This window comes from Prinia subflava, chromosome 4 (assembly GCF_021018805.1).
Source record: "Prinia subflava isolate CZ2003 ecotype Zambia chromosome 4, Cam_Psub_1.2, whole genome shotgun sequence".
NCBI lineage: Eukaryota > Metazoa > Chordata > Aves > Passeriformes > Cisticolidae > Prinia > Prinia subflava.
In genome coordinates, this window is record NC_086250.1 from 26,300,710 (window position 1) to 26,318,269 (window position 17,560).

A 17,560-nucleotide genomic window follows, 5' to 3' on the forward strand; every position below is an offset into this window, starting at 1 on the left:
TAAAAGAAAATTCTTATGCTCAAAATACATGTGCCAGGTGACTATTTCTAAGAAACTCATCAAAATTTCAGAAGGAATACTGATGATGATGATGCTCTTCTGAATACCCTGTCAGGATAATTCTGTCATGTCCAAACGCTATTAACAGGAAAAGGGCTGACAAAAAAACAGCTAAAGAGAAAGTTATGAAAATCACTAAACAAGACTGTGGGAGATTTCTTTAAGATATCTGCTCTGGTTTTGACTGGGATAGTTAATTTTCTTTTTAGTAGCTGGTACAGTGCTGCATTTTGCATGTAGTATGAGATGAGTGTTGATAACACAGTGATGTTTTTATTGTTGTTAAGTTGTGCTTACCCTAAGCCAAAAATTTTCAATTTCCCATGCTATGCCAGTGAGCAGATGCACAAGAAACTGGGAGGGAGCATGGCCAGGACAGCTGATCTGAACTAGCCAAAGGTATATTCCATACCATAGAACATCATTTCCAGTATATAAACTGAGAGGAGTTGGCCAGGAGGTGCTAATCGCTGCTCGGGTGTGAGCTGGGCATCAGTCAGTGGGTGGTGAGCAATTGTATTGTGCATTGCTTGTTTGTTTTGGGTTCCTGCCACCTCCTTTAATTAAAAATATTACTATTGTCATTTTTATAAATATTAGATTTGATTTTGTTTCACTTACTAAACTGCTCTTATCCCAACCCACGAGTTTTACTTTTCTTTTTTTTTCCACTTCTCCCCTTCACAGCAAGGTGAGGGGCTGGCTGTGATTGAGTGGCTGTGTGGTGCTTAAAAGCCAATAATGGTGGTAGTCAGGTAATTAGCTATATTACGCCCAGCAATTCAAAACAACAGTGTGTGGAAAAGCACAGCAAGTAGAAGAGATTAGGGTGTATCCACACGTGCTAGCTGATGTTCAAAAATATGAAACACCATCAGTAATGAGCTTTCTTTACACCAAAATGCAACAGGCTTCTAAAGGTGATCACAAAGGTGATGCTGTATAGGAAGCAGTTGCTGCAATCAAAATCTTCCAAAAATAAAAGAAGTGCATTTCTATTTGAAGTACTGCATTGTGAGAAAAATCAGACTGTCTAATTAGGAGTCAGTGATTAATTTTGACATGTTGTTCCTAACAATAACTATGATGTAAAGGAAATTTAACAGGTAGCTCTGTGAACAGAGGAGTAAATGGAACCTAGACCCTCATATCACTTGATGATATCACATCACATGTCTTAGTGTTGGTTGGCTTGTGAACTTAAGAAGATGAAAAGCTTTGCCTGCAGTTTTGTGTTTTTAAGCTCTTTCTCTCAAATGGTTTAACCATTACCTAACAGAGGTTCAGCTCCTGCAGCAGTCTTCCTTTCTACAGGAATATTTATGGGATCCTGCATTTTTTCCCATCTACTTTATTGCAACTAGTAGCTCCTTAATCTTTCTGAGGCCCCAATCTCTCTAGATTGTGGTCATTGCATGGAGTGCAAACACCTTCCACATGCATACATGTATATATACATACAGGGCATGATCCTACATCCCTGATTTCCTAACAAATCATCATTTTGTTTTGAAATGATTTTCTTTGTTTATTTTTACCAACAGCGAGCCATTTTCTGGCAATGTTTCCAAACTGATTCCTGTGTAAGCAGCAGAGAATAGTGGCCAGTCCTGGCACTACACAGGAGTAAAATTGAGCATGAACTTTTCTTCATCTCCAACCTCAGCTCAGCTGGTGTAGGTACAGCAGAACCCCACAGAGTCTGAAACTTCATGCTCAAAAGAGGAATTACTGGAAGTTGGAGAGCTCCCAGGCTGCCAAAGCAAAATGAAAAGGGTCTTGCATCACCACTGAACAAAGCTCACCAGGCCTCCAGTGCTCTCCTCCCTCACAGTTGCTTTTACCCATCCCCACATTTGCCTACAAGCAGGATAATCCCTCAAAGTCTATTTTCACAACTTAGTTCAGAGAGATGGGCAGCATCTCTCCAAGTTCAGGGCTCAATATATATTTGTTTCATTTACAGGACAAAATCCATCCCACTGTCTCCCAATGCAGGGGCCCATCCCCATGAAAAATAACAGGAAGGGAATGTCCTTCCCCTACAGACTTCCAGTAACACCTCACAGAGCTGTCCCATAGTGGAAATGAGCCCATTACAATCACAAGGAAGGAGCCGTTTGGAACCCATAGGGCAGTCTGGAGTTTGTTTGGTCAGATCCATGGCCTTTTTAATATGAGGGTGCTGGAGAGATGTGAATCTTACCCCTCTATTAAACACTGAATCTCACTGATGTCAGTAGATTTTACAAAAACAGAGTCACAACAGCAGGGAGATGAGACACCACATAAGGCCCAGTGGAGATGCAGCAAAGTGTTATAAGAAGACAATGAAATACACTCATTGAATTTGGAATACATTTACATACCTATTGTAGCAATGAGAAAAAGCAAATACCTGCAGTTTTGTCTCTGTTACATAGCACAAACCAATGGAGCTAATTTGGTGAAAAATCCAGAAAAACATTTAGTCCTGTTCTCCAGGTTCACTTGCTGTGATTTACAGATCTGCTGCTGGTTCCAAAAATGGAAGCATCCACATGGGAGGATCCAGCTTTCCTGTATTGGTCATGATGACATTTTAAAGACAATTTGATTAATGCTACTGGTGAAAGAACCAAGGCAGCCACGTGAAACCAGAGTGATATGCATTTCCTCAAAGCTGCTTGTGTTTCAGTTAAGAAACATGCTTTGTTTTCCAGTACACGTTATCACTTGCTGGGTTTACATTATGTCAAAAATTATAAAGAAGCATAATCAAAATTGTATTAATTGTGTGTAATTAATACCTTAAATGCTTTGAATGGTTTGAGCCTTATCATTCCTGCAGAAGTGCAAACGAGGGACACAGCATGAAGTTCTGAGCAGCACAAGCTGCGGATCTGGGCCAGAGCCCGTTTATATTCTTCCTGGGAATAAGGGGCCATGCATTTTGGCAACAAATACTTTTTTTGACAACATCAGTTCATTGCACTGAGTGGAGATGTGCTGGTTTTGATTGAAGCTTTGCATAGAAGGTTTCTCACCTTTCATGTTGTCAAAAGCTGATTTAGGGCAACGATTTCAGATGATGAATAAATCAATAGCCTAATTGGTAAGTGTAGAGCATAAGTTTCTTTCTCGCTCTTCCTCAACAGGACATCTGGAAGTTCTTACTCATGGTATAAGTAATTAGAGAGTAATTGGGCTAGAGAGATTGATGCCTTAACCTGCTGTGGTGAGATTAGGATGTGCCACTTGCACACCGTGGCCAACTTCTGTCTCTTCAGGGACAATTATACTCCCAGATAGGCATCTAGACATCAGACCAACACAGACATGACTTCACAGCTCAATTTAATAATCCTGCCAGACCAGACTTCCACCTGCTACCCCTCCTTCCAAAATGCACTCAGAAATAACTCCAAAAGGCCTGCAATTCCACAGCTCCCAAGGAGAGAGAAGTGTTCCATCATCTGTGCTTGGCTGTCGGTGTCTGGTCATTTCTGTCTAAGATACAGAAGGCTGCTGAAAATCATGTCTCAAAATGGTCAGATAGAGGCAGGTCAGAGCACCTTGAGCTGAACCCAGACTTGCAGCAAAGACCACTTCCAGCTTATCCAGCTGTGGATAAGTGCCAGAAGAGGCTGGGCAGGAAGGAAAATTATTCTACCTTCCATGAAAAAACAGGGTAATTTTTAATCCTCAAGCTGGTTTTGACTTTTACTAAGTAATCACCTTCAGCATAGCACTTTGCCAATGTACAGCTCAAGATGGAAAGCTACTGTGCAAATCTTCTAAACTATGCTGCAAGTGTGCTGTGTGTGGCTGCACTGCTGTCAAGCACATCTTAGTCAGCTTTGGCATCCTTTCGTCTTCATTCCCCATCTGGGGTTGCTAATATGTGGCAAAGTGGCCAAATGCTGTATTTGCTGTGTTACTCCTGTGTATGCTGCTAGCTCTAGAAACAGGCACATCTCCACCACTTGACATGCATGACCTTAAAATCCCATAGGTATTTTTGATGTATTCCTCTCTGGGCAAGGTGTGTGAAGTTCCATTTGTGATATTCCTGTGCACTTTGACTCTTGAACCTGTGATTAGTTGAAGACTGTCAGTAAAACTTCTGTGAGCACAGTGCAGGTAGAAGGGTTTCCCTGTTGCTCAACTGCAGTGTTCAACAACTCGCTTTGGTAAATCTGATTCCCTTCAGATTGCACAACTCCTGGAAATGTATATATTAAAATATATTTTCTCCTCCGTCCTTTGGGGAGATGGTGGAATATGCTAGTGAGCGAGGGTAGGTTCCCCATCCTGGGGAACTCTCGTGTGAAATATCTTCCCTCCAAAAGCTCTGGACCGCGACCCAAGTAGCGTTCAGGCGGGGCTGTGCCGTGGCGCCATCCCGCAGCCCGGAGGCTCAGGGCGGGCTGCCCTGGTCCGGTATCGCCGCCCCTTGTCGCTCTGCGGAGGCGCTCAGCGCCGCGGGGAGGAGCGGGCACCGGCACCGTATAAGGCCCGCCCGCCGTCCCGGCGGCGGCACTCGCACAGCGGCTCCCGGCGCAGCCCGCTCCCGCGCCCCGGGAACACGCGGCGAGGCGCTCCGCTCCGCGCGGCGGCGGACACCGCATCGCGCCTTTTAGCTTCTGTCCCACTGGTGTCACCGCACCTGCCCCAGCCCCGGCGAGGGCCACCTCCCCGGGGCCCATCCCCATCTGTTACCTCCTGCTTATACCACTCCGTGCCAGCCCTGCGGAGACTGCAGCAACCCCTCTGATTTTGGGGAAGATCCTTGGTTCCAAGAGTGAGTTCCTCCAGTAGAATGGGGCGCTTCACCGTGTGGGACTATGTGGTCTTTGCGGCCATGCTGCTCATCTCAGCCATCATTGGCATCTACTACGCCTTCGTGGGAGGGGGGCAGAAGACGTCAAAGGACTTCCTCATGGCAGGCCGCAGCATGAGTGCCCTCCCGGTTGCACTCTCCCTCACGGCCAGCTTCATGTCAGCCGTCACGGTGCTGGGCACCCCTGCTGAGATCTATCGCTACGGTGCTGTCTTCTGCATCTTTGCCATCACCTATGCCCTGGTGGTGCTGTGCAGTGCTGAGATCTTCCTGCCTGTCTTCTACAAGCTGGGCATTACCAGCACCTATGAGGTAAGGTAGTGTGGAAAGAATCTTTCCCCAGCTTTAGGGACTTGGGGGGCTTCTCATGCCTACTTTCTATGTGTCTGCCCTCCATCTTCTCTTCCCATAAATTCCTGCACTTTTGGCTGTCCTATATCACCTCACTCCTGAGAGCAGGCTGCAACCTTCTCTGTCCCCAAATCTGCCCACATTTCCTCTGCAGACAGGTGATGCTCAACCCTGCTGCCTTATATAAGGAGCTGTGTGTCATACCAGATCTGTTTCCTCATGCCAGATACTCAGTTCAGTAGGTGGATTAATCCTAGTGCAGCTTGGATTGTGACATGCCATTAATCATCTGTAATTAATATACCAAAACCAAAGCACAAAAGCATCTACTGTAGGAACCAGAGTCCTCTTATCACATCACACTCCTTCCTGGTTGGTTTCTAAGCTTAGGTGCAACCACGAAAGTTCCTCTTTGGCAGAGTATGTATTTGTGCTGCTCCTAGGGATTTTGAAGACACTCCTTGTCACCTGAGGCTGTTTACAGTACTGAAAGTCTTCTCTGTCATGATTATACAAGGAAGTCAGCAAATGCTCTGTGTCTGTGAAAGTTTTCTTACCTCCACCCAAGTAAGGCTGAGGTGGTCTTCAGCCCAGCATGGAAGTTAAAGCTATAGCCATCAGCACAGAGACAGCTGGGGTAGTGGGATAATCACAGGTCAAGCCTGACAGTTTGTGGAGTGGGGAAGCATCTGGTCAGTGCTTTCTTCTGATTCAGAATGTCCATGCAACCTGTTTGTCTTCCTGCATGGAGATAGTTCCTAGGTGCAGATTTGAAAGCAAACTGCTCTTTTTGCAGAGGACTTTGGGAAAGGAACATCAGTGCAGGTGAAATTCCTTGACTGGCTACTTTGATCTTTAGCATTTTATTACACTGAACAGAGGCACTGCAGCACTGGAGGCTGCAAACAAGATTTCTGTTGGTAGATATAGAAAAGAATTCACCAACAGAAATCTCTGATGTCTTCCAGTGTATTTTAATCTACTAATCTTTGGACTGTCATGATGATACTTAAATAGGACTCTTTTAAATAAAGGCTTATGATCATGACTGGAAACTCACTGATTATCTTGGTGTTGAATCAGTAATGCACCTATAAAAGATACATCTTCTACTTGTGGACAGATTACAGATTTTTAACAACCTTTGTGTCTGTCTAGGGGTGCAAGACTGTTTCCTTGTGTGGACATGCTCACAGATCACATTTTAAATGCTCAGTTCGTGAATGATCCCTTTGAGATGCTTCAGTGTTTATCTGTGTTGATTGTGTTGAGATTTGTCAGGCAAATGAGATTTCTTTTGTACAACCACACACCAAGAGGGCTTTTAGGACAGATGTTGGTAAAAAATCTGCTCTACAGCATGACAGACTCATGTAGAGGTTGTGCTGTCCCAAGCTTGGTAGAAATAATTCCTGTTTCACAAAAGGCTAAGTTTTGACTTATCTGTAGAATATAGCAGGCTGCCTTGGGCAGTGCAGAAGGTGAGGTTAACATGGGGAGAAGCTGCTGACCACTGAAAAATCTTTTGCCATCTCTTGCAGCAGTTCACATGAACACACATAATGCCAGAGTTTCCAATCTGACTAAGATGTGGTAATAGTCACAATGTTTTCTTTTTCTCTCTGATTTCACAAAACTAGTAGGTTCTATTTTTTGGCTACTATGTTGTTGTCAACTTTTAGGTTTCCCTGTGCAGAGTCAAGAGTTGGACTTGATGGTGTTGGACTTGATGGTTCTTGGGAATCTGTCACTTTCAACCCATATTTAGTGATTCTATGACAATATGTCCTAATTTTTTCTGTAGACTCCATTGTATAGTGACTAGCTTATGTCTGCTTCACTTGTTTGTGTGTTATTACCCAGTGGTGAGGTCTGTAAAGAAATATCAAACCAAGTTGAAAGAGATATCAAACAAGGAGACTCTAGGAATTTTGGCCATTCATGAAAGTGTAAAAACTACTCTCCGCTCTTTCTGTATTGCTCATCACTTCATTCTAGTCCTAACAGTAGTGCCAAATTTCAATATAAGCGTTTGTTTTTTCTTCTTTTTTGCAGTATTTAGAACTTCGATTTAATAAATATCTACGCCTCTGTGGAACGGTCCTTTTCATAATACAAACGGCAAGTAAACTTCAAAGCTGTTCTGTGGTCCTTGGGAGCACCACAATTATTTGGTTGAATGTAACTGGCTGTTCCTTCTGAGCAGCCTTACCATAGTGCCTGAGTGGCTGGGAGCAGGAGAAACAAAGCTCCTTCTGCTCCAAGCAATGAGGTGGGGGGCAGATGCTGGGCTATCTGCCTCTTGTGTCTCTGTGGGCACTGTTGTATATCCAGAGCAGTCACTTGACATCAGCACCATGCCAAGAGAGGAGCAACTCTTCACTACAGGATAGCAGTGTGAAGAGCAGTCATTCTCTTGCCTGCTGGAGAAACCTGCAATGAGTTCAAAATGTAAACATGCACCAATTATCTACAGTGGCAGTTTTCATCCTCTGGTGTGTGGATTCACGGAGTCTGACTAATTCTCAAGGATCAGTGAGAGGTGACAAAGCAGCCTGTCAGGAGCTGTCATTTACCTACTGCATGAGGGTTTGCACCACCACCACTGGAAAAACCTTAGATGCCTGCAAACTGAGAAGTAGAAAATTACTGCCCTGGGGAGTGTTAAACTAAAACAATCCTGAAATTATTGTTGGTATAGTTTGCTGTATCTGGCCCTTTCAAAGAGTCAGTACAGGGCCACAGCTCTTAAGTGTTAGTGAGCATATGTCAAATGCACCAGAACAAAAATGTGTTCTTTTCACAATTTTGAAGTGGACTTTTAGGGTAATTCAAAGTAAGAATGACTATGCAATCAGAAAGCTTTTTAAGTTACATGTTGTTTTTTGTCCATTTTTGTATTTTTTAAGGCACACCAGAAGTTACAGGGCAATCACACTTGCACCAGTAAGCTGGTTCCCAGTGCAGTGCTCATTACTTATTTGAGCAGTGCTTTTTAGCTGGTTTTTACAGATACACAAGCTCATGGAAAAAGTAGAGTGCTGGCCTGTGTGAAACCTGACACTGTTTCACCAGTACATATGAAGACATCACAGTTGTGTAAGTTGGAAGAGCTAAGCATAATCTTTGCTTGCAAAGATGAGAAAAATAATTCTGTGCAACTTAAATATGTGCTCAAGGAAATTAACCGAAGACCTATATGTGGCTTTCTCTGCCTAGCACTTACAATTTAACCTGAATAAATTAAATACTAGTGAGGAAAGAAAATCTCCCAAGATTTTAATGGTGCAATTTTAACTCTTCTGTGAATATTAATACTTAAAAGAAGGTAAAGAAAATGATCTAAAATAATACAATTGAAAAAACCCTACTGAAGAAGTGGAAATATTGTATCAATCCTATTTAAATTGACACAAAAATGTGATCATAGTTGTGACAAATTTTAATTTCTGATGGTTCAAAGCTTCTGGCACTTACTTTCTGTATGTGAGAAAGCCACAAGTTCTCATGCTGAATCCCTTGAATTAACAGGCTTGAAGAGGTACGAGTTTGACTGATGGACTATTGGGAGGAAAAATAATTAACTTGATGATTGCATCCAAAGCATTGCAGTCAACAGCTAAATATTTCAATGGAATCCAGTAATGAGTATGTATGTACTGGAACTAATGCTGTTTAGTACCTTCACTAACGACATAGATAGTGAGAAGGAGTTCACCCTCAGCAAGTTTGTGGATGACACCATGCTTAGTGATGCAGCTGATTCACTGAGGGGAAAGGACACCATCCAGAGGGACTTTGACAGACTTGAGGAGTGGCCCCATAAAGTTCAGCAAACGCATGTGAGAGGCCCTGCACATGGATTGGGGCAATCACAGATATCAGTATAGACTGAAGGATGAACTGGTTGGGAGCAGCCTTGCAGAGGAGAACTTGGAGATGCTGGTGGATGAAAAGTTTGACACGAGCCAGAAAGTCTGGTCACAGCCCAGAAAGCCAATTCTATCCTTCACCAAAAGAAGTGTGGCCAGCAGGTTAAGGGTGGCAATTCTCACTGTCTTCTCCACACTTGTGTGACCCCAGCTGCAGTACTGCATCTAGCTGTCAGGTCCCCAGCATAAGAAAGACATGGACCTCTTGGAGAGGGTCCAGAGGATAACCACAAAAATGGTCTTGGGGGTAGAAAACCTCTCCTGTGAAGAAAGGCTGAGAAAGTTGGGATTAATTGTTAAACTTGGAGAAGGGAAGGCTGTGGGGAGACCTTATTGCAGCCTTTCAAATGGGGCTTATGAGAAAGGTGGAGAGATTTTTTTACCAAGGCCTGTAGTGACAGGACAAGGGATAATAGTTTTATACTGAAAGAAGGTAGATTTTGAGTGGATAGAAAGAATTTATTCGCAGCAAGGATAGTGGGATACTGGACCAGGTAGCCTGAAGAAGTGCAGTGGCTCATCCCTGGAAGTGTTCAAACTCAGACTGGATGGGGCTCTGAGCAATTTGATCTCTTGGAAGGTGTGCCTGTCCATGGCAGGGGTGTTGGACTAGATGTTCTCTGAAGGACTATTCCCACACAAACCATTCTATGTTCCAGCAGCACACCCTGACAGTCACTGTATGGAAAGTAAATCAAACATTGACTGGGCTAGACAGGTGTGAGGAGCTGGCTGGGAAGTGATGCAGGTGGTTCTGAGGAGATACCAGGGACCAGTCAGGACTGGCAGCTTCCTTGTCATACAAGCTATATATGAAAATCTAAAGATGACTCATGGCACTGAGAGAAACAAGCATGCACACACAGTGGCAGGGAGTAGCACACAGGTAGAAATAACTATTTCCCCAGTGACCCCCCTATGCTTTCTGGCATGTGCTTGTAGCAGGTGTGCAGCAGGGAGTCAGGGCAGTTAGGTTAGGCTGGGTGAAGCAGCTTCTCCGTACTAATTTCCTCATACAGCTAGAGACCTATTCACTCCCTTTACCTCTTGGCTGTGTCCCCAGCATAGCCACTGGCCATATGGTAGAGCTCCACCTCGGGGACTGGTCTTGATCTGCTCAAAAGCCACAGCAAGTAGTTCAGTGGTTAGCAATCCTGCTGTGGTTTGCCACTTGTGCCTAGGGTGGACATTCGCAGGAAGGGCAGAAGCTGTCTGCTTCCTGTATGACATCTGATTCTGCTGCTTTTCCATGCCCAAATCCCATCCCTGTAAATCAGAAAATCAGAAGAGTCCAGCCATGGAAAACTGACACACGTCAGCTCATGACCTAGTGGTGATCCAGATGCTTTAAATCAAGACCACTGACCTTCACAGAGGTCATCAACATGTTGGAAGCTGTATTCTCCTGATCCATCTAACAGCTGAACTGGTGGCAGTAATAACAGTGATAAAAAAGCAAACAGGATTTAAAACCATATACAAAGAAATTGAGGGATATCAGTGTATGAATCCCATTGTGCCCACAAAGGTAGATGGAGTAGATCCTTGATTTGTCTGTATCTTTACTGTGGTTGAAAATATAATCATGTATGCCTTAGTTTTACAGGCTGAAAGTTATAATTCCTTGTAATGCTATCTGTAATGACAAACTAATGTCATATTTTGTGTTCTTACTCACATGAATTATAGCTGAATATATATACTGAAAGGCATATTGATTTCAAGACTGAGAAAATGATAGTAATAGATTCCTTGACAAACCATGTGTAAACCTCATTAACTTCCTTTGCTCTTGTTTCCTTTGCAGTTTTAAAGGACTAGAAAAATTAATTATAAAAGCCAGGAGAAGATAAAGATGGATTTTATATTTAACAGTCCCTGGTATTTGTTTTAAGAATACTAGGCTGTGAGATTGCAGAGTTTAATAGCCTCAGACATTTGTCTTCTAATTGGAATTATTTATCAACAGTTATGAATTTAGGAAATATAAACTACATAGATGCTTGAAAAGAAATCATCTCAGAAAGTTATAGTTTTCCAGGAATTTACATTTATTTTGATCTTTCCTTTTTTTTTTCCTGCTCTAGACTTTATATACTGGTATTGTCATTTATGCTCCAGCTTTAGCACTAAATCAAGGTAAGACGAGTATACTGCAACTGTTTCCTCTAGTGATTATAATTTATTCTGCATATAGTATTGGTATGGTGGGGATTTTTTGGTAATGCAACACCTAAAAATATAGCTGAGGGTTTGACTGTGAAGTATTTTAATGGGAACTCTGTAATCCTAGTCCTTTAATCCCTGCCTGTAAGGAATTACAGAAGAGATTTATGGGAATCCTGGCTCTCATTTACTCTACCTCTGATGCAATATCTGTAGATAATGGCTTATTCAGAAAAAGTTGACAAGACTTAAGTAAATTTTGAAGGCAATGCAGGCACTAAAGACAAGTTTAATGCCTCTGGTTAAGTGCTATTCTTCAAGATGAGAGCAAGGCAGAAGTTCTGTAAATATGATTTTGGGCTGCCTAGAACTGTTTAATGTGGTCTGTTGTTTTTCCAGGAAAACCAAATCAACAGAAAAGAGATTATTAACTTAAGATGTTTATTGTCATATTTACAAAGTTAAATATTTCCATTTTCTACTTCACAATGACTCTTTGATTTGAAAATGAGCAACATTCATTTCCAAAAGGGCAAAAGTTTTTCTATGAGCCAAATCAAACTTTTAATCTGACACCATTAATTTGTTCATTTGGCAAGAAAAAGGAATAACAAAATTCAAATAAAAATGAATCATTTTGGCTAGAATCAAGTCACAGCTTTTCTGCTTATTGAATTCCTTTTTTGCCCTGTTCATTGAACAAAAAGGAAGAAAAACGCCAACACTCTCTGTACTGGTTTCCTCCAGTGTATAAGTCCATCAGGTTTTGTGACTTTGATATTTATATTTGCCTTGCAAATACATGCTAAACCAAGCTATGACTTAGCTGATTCCTAATTAGAGTAACTAATATTTTTCACTAGTTTTGTTTCAGTGTTTCTCATTAGCCTGACCTCTGTCAGGGAGCCCCCTGATGCCCTGCCTGGCAGCAGGTGAGCCTGCTAAGCTGGGCAGTGACATCCTGCATATCAGCCACAGCACAGCAGTGTTGTATAGCAGAACGTATGATCCTTAAGAGAAGGAAGAATAAAATAAGGGCTTTTACTCTGATGCATTTCTTCCAGACAATGCTTGAGCAACTTTATCTCTGTGGAGAACCCCCATACTGTTTACTTGCTTAAATCCCTGCCTAAGGGCTCAGTAGCAACTACACAGGTGTTTCAAGGAAGGACATGTATTTTAAAACCTTCCTGAGTTGGGACATATTGGACGTGTTGTTTGGCAGCATTCACATTAAAGGCAAATAGCTTCCTAGATCCTGAAATGAATCTCAACTTTTTAGCAGTTTCCAAATCTGTAAATAACAACTGTTTCAGTTTTAGAACTGGTTAGGGTGAAGCCCATGGTTTAGAAACACCATGCCATTTATACTTCCTACTTTTGCATTTAATTTATTTCCAGTTTATAATTGACCTTCAGTGTTTTGTCCCCAATGCCTTGTTCACACTGGTGCTATTTCCCTCTCTTTCAGTCACTGGCTTTGACTTGTGGGGCGCAGTGGTGGCGACTGGCGTGGTCTGCACATTCTACTGCACACTGGTACGTGGGGCTTCAGTTGAGAAAAAGATCTGTTCCTTTCACCATTCACATCACATATGGAATTTATTGAAAATAGCCTAATAATCAAGTGACTCTGTGGAATTACATTTTACAGGTGTAGCCACAGGACCATATTTATCCAGGGACCTCTCTGAATGCATAGGCAGCCACTATGCAACTGAAATCATTTTTGTTGTAATACTCAAACTTCTGTTGTTGCTGAAAGAATAGCAAAACAGGTAGATTTCCCTTTCTAAAAATCCTCCCGTGATTTTTGTTCTGATCTAGTAGGGTTTTGCTGTGCAGTTTGTCATACAGCTCAATGCAACTGTAACAGTCTTGTGTGTTATTGAATAGAGCCACTGAAAATAGCATGCCACAGGAATAGATTGGTCTTCAATTTAGTGTTAATTGACCAAGTGTCTAGAAATTATGAAAGAGAACCTCAAAGACAAATTTATTTGCTTATGGTGGATTGAATAATGTTTATTCAGATGATTGGTATACCTTCTGGAGTTAGTGGTCCTGTATGTAATTAAGATGAGCACTGTCTGAAAATTTATCTTTTGATACAAACTTCTGAATCAGGTTATGTGCCGAAGGAAATACTGGATTAAATTATGTGTATGGCCAAAATTAATTCTTGTGCAGTTCAAAAAAGAGCCAGGATGTCCTGAATTGGTTCCAGAATTTCTAAAGACATCACTACAGAATTAGTTCCATTAAATATGAAGATGAAATTAATCTATTACGGATGATACATATGGTATTGTTTCTGTTAGTTGAATGTGTGTGCACAACAGGAGTGTTGATGCCTTGTTGTACCTGGTATGTGCTGTTCCTCTTGCAGGGTGGTCTGAAGGCAGTGGTGTGGACAGATGTTTTCCAGGTTGGAATCATGGTTGCTGGATTTTCATCTGTGATTATACGAGCTGTGGTGGTTCAGGAGGGAATTGGACGCATTGTAAATGATTCCTACCATGGAGGAAGATTAAACTTCTGGGAGTGAGTTTGTATTTGCAGAGGATGTGCCTCTCTATTCTTACAAATAGAGCTCATGTGACTAACTGTGAAATTAAACTGCTACTGAAGGAGGAGGAAGGCAGAATTTGTGACCCAGTTTCTGTATATTTTTAAACAAGCTTACCTAGTTGGAGGGATATTTTTTAGGTTTTACACCATGCAAAATCGTGGAAAGAGAGAAACCTTTTTGATTTGTCAAGTAAGTGTTTTAAGGATACATTTGGGATTCCACTGAAAGGAATAGTGAATAGGAGAGCACATTTGCATTTATAATCACAATTTGCAAAGAGCTGTTTCGGCATTTCAGCGACTAGACCAAAACAAATGGGAAAATAAAAGTTTTTGCCTAATCGGAAAAAGGGGTTTATTTTTCTTTTCCCTGAAAGAAAAAAACAAAAGTAGTTTTAATAATATTTTACCCTCCATTATTGCAAGTAATGATAGGCTAAAAATATCACCTTACAGGTTCAAGAATATTAAGTCTGACAATGTTGAATCAAATACCATTTCAAGTAAAAAAGTTATTGTACCTTTGAGGAATAAAAGATTCTTCTGCAAATCTCCACACAGTGCTATTAGTGAAAGTTTAGTATGACAAGTTTTGAGATTTGTCCTTTGTCTATAGTTCACAATATTAATCAGGTTGTTCTGTAAAATTCTTCGCCAAATTCTTCAGTAAGTTATTAATCTGTGGGTATGTTTTTCTTCTTATGAATAGCAATTTATTTCAATCTGTTTGGCTCATTTGCGGTGGTTATACTGCATTGATTCTTCTCCCAGTCACAGAGTTCACAGATACAAAAAGAAAAGGAATAGGAAAAGGAATCTAATAGGTGAAATAATACTACAGCGTTCACCAAGATAATTTATTGCTGTATTGAAGTTTGATTTAAAAATAATAATTGTTCATGGCCACCTAAAATCTGCTATTTACTTAAAGCTAAACCAGCAAAATTTTTTATAGGGTCTCTGTCCACAAAGGTTGGGGTTGTAAACATACCTTTATACTGGTGTTAGACTGATGTCCCTCTAGATAAGCAGGAACATTACACTTTTTACTGCAGCATCATTTCATCACAGCCATCACAGGCATCATACAGCTTTACATAAGACTGTAGTTTGTAGGCAAATAAAGCTTCACCTTTGGACGGTTCAGAGTGTTTCATTTCAGAGTTTTAAAATTTGCTTTCTGTGACTTCACGTAAAGTTAGAGTAAAGTAACGTTCAAAATCTGGCCAAATTAAGAAAGTTTGTATTAGAACAAGCATGGAGAAATTATTTCTTCTAAGCATTAAGGTCTTTACCTATTAAGGAGACTTTCATATTCTGAATTTGTTTTCTCTTTTTCCTCTCGTTGTAGCTTTGATCCCAATCCTTTGCAGAGGCACACCTTCTGGACAATTGTTATAGGTGGGACTTTCACGTGGACTGGTATATACGGGGTTAACCAGTCTCAAGTCCAGAGATATATTGCCTGCAAAAGCAGATTCCATGCAAAATTGTAAGTGTGTCAGCAGTTACTGTCTGATTTTTGCAGTGGCTGGTCTTTATAAGAGAGATTTTTTTTTTAAAGGAGTGCGGGTGTATTTTGTCTGTGTAAATCTCAATTATAAAGGCTAACAACTTTTGCCTTCTGTTTAGTGGACCAGGTGGAAGAAATTTGGCTACAATAAGTACTGGTGTATGAGTTAGTTGTGATTGCTGTAAGATTGAACTTTGTGCCTCAGTGTTTCACTGTGCCAGTATTCTCATATAGAAATAGCTGCATTAAGTTTATGTGCAACCTAAAGACCAAATATTATAGTACTTATGCTGAAGTCATATCAAGACAGTACCTTGAATTGCTGCTCTACTAAACCTATATCATTGTGTGGGGATTTTGCATAAATAAAGACTAAACAATTTTTCCATAACAATGAATATAGCTGTGAGGAAATCCAGAAATTACTTATTCAGTGATAAAATTACTGAGTAATCATGTATTTTGTGTTCATAATAGTCATGACTTTTTTTAAAGAATTAACTGTGGAAACTGGCACAGTGTTATGTTTTCCTTGAAAGTAAAGATTTCTGATGAGCTTTTACTCTAGAATGGAGTATATTTACTAGCTCTATTATCTTTTCTTTAGTATCAATGCATTAGTTCACAGCTCAGGATTTAAGAATTACTAGTGATCTCTTCATTTATAGAAGAAATATAGAAGCACACATCATAACTATAGTCCCTATTCATTCTGTCATTCTATGGTACAGTGACATACAGAGAAGAAGCTTTGTGAAGGCTTTCCCTTCATAAAGCTAGCAAAATACCACAAAATCGTGAACCATTTACAACTGAAATATTTTGTTTATAGCAGTAAAGAAAATCTGCCTTTCAGACGTTTGTGCTGCAGACAGGAATTAGTTGATGTTGGTTATCAGGCACATCTCCAGTGTTCCCTGCCACATCTCCAGCATACCAGATCACTTCTTTGCAGTCTCAGGCATGTGGCTGGGTTCTAGGTTCTCAGCACTACAGAGGCAGAAGGCACATCCCACATCTCCCTGGAATGATTGCATGTGGGAGAACAGATGCATACATTGCACAGATTTGTGTGCCAGTCAGGCTGTTCTTCCCAGCACCTGCTCCACTTAGGGCTGTGCCCCTCTCTTGCGCCCTCCCTACCCTCTTTGAGAGCAGAGACACCTCTGGTGTCTCAGAAGCAGAGTGTGACCAAAGGGAATCTGACACCATGGCAGCCTCAGGGTAGGTTTTCTGAGCTGTTGCAGCAGCTGTGTCCAGGGCTGGAAGCTATCTGCTTCTGTAAGGGCTCTCATATTAATGATTGTGGAAACTTTATCAGCAGAGCCCTGTCCTGCTAGCATGGGTAGTTGGACTCCATGGCATCTTGCTTGTGTCTCACTTGTGCAAGACATTTCTTCTGCATGGAGGAATCATTTTGCATAATTGTTGCAGCTTGTCACAACTATAAACACTACTATTTTGTGGTGACTATCTAGTTTACATTCAGATGTAATTAAATACATCTGACACATCATGTTGTTGGCCTGTATCTCTTGTTGTCATTTAATCTGTACACAGAAGTGCAAAATGTCACCAGGTCAAAGTAATTGGAATTTTTACCCCCATGCCAGTTACTGTAAGGCTTTTCAAGAGACAGCACAGTAACACATTAGAGCTCAGAAAATAATTCCTTCACAGATCCCAACTTGAGGGTTTTGGGAAGGCCTTTAACAGCGGCATAAGAACAGGAATTTTCTTTGGGAAAGGATTTCACCCCATTCAGGAAACACCAGCAGATTCTGTCATCTTCAAACATTCACTAGGCAAATTGAACATAAGGCTTATATCTGAATGATAAGAGGCACTTGTAGCAGGAGGGATAAACTGCCAGAAAACTTCCTCTACTTTCCTTTCAAGGTCATCAGCTGGCATATTTCTAACTTCTTAGAGCCAGACTAAAACAAACAATTGAAAATAAGCTTTCTGCAATCAAAATGCCTACTTCACCCAAACTCCACCCTATGTCACTCATGCAGAATTAATGGAAACACCTCCCTCCAACAGTGCTACAATTATTATTCTCCAGTGCTTAGTCATGGGGTGTATCATGAGCTGGGATGTAAATCAGAAGGAATAAAAGCAGCTCTGTGTCAAACACTGATG

The 17,560-nt window shown here is 41.2% G+C and overlaps 1 protein-coding gene across 2 annotated transcripts in view; it reads left to right on the plus strand.

Annotated features, from left to right (window-relative positions):
* The first annotated feature begins 4,573 nt into the window (after window positions 1-4,573).
* Window positions 4,574-17,560, plus strand: part of SLC5A8 (solute carrier family 5 member 8) — a 28,928-nt gene continuing 15,941 nt past the window's right edge. The window contains exons 1-6 of one of the 2 annotated variants that reach the window (XR_010080233.1): window positions 4,574-5,194; window positions 7,289-7,354; window positions 11,253-11,304; window positions 12,803-12,870; window positions 13,721-13,875; window positions 15,254-15,394. Coding sequence is in view for 1 of the 2 variants with exons in the window: in XM_063396233.1 (XP_063252303.1) it covers window positions 4,862-5,194; window positions 7,289-7,354; window positions 11,253-11,304; window positions 12,803-12,870; window positions 13,721-13,875; window positions 15,254-15,394 (815 nt within the window). In the remaining variant the exon portion in view is untranslated. The remainder of the gene's footprint in view (window positions 5,195-7,288; window positions 7,355-11,252; window positions 11,305-12,802; window positions 12,871-13,720; window positions 13,876-15,253; window positions 15,395-17,560) is intronic. The other variant, XM_063396233.1, reaches the window with a different exon arrangement.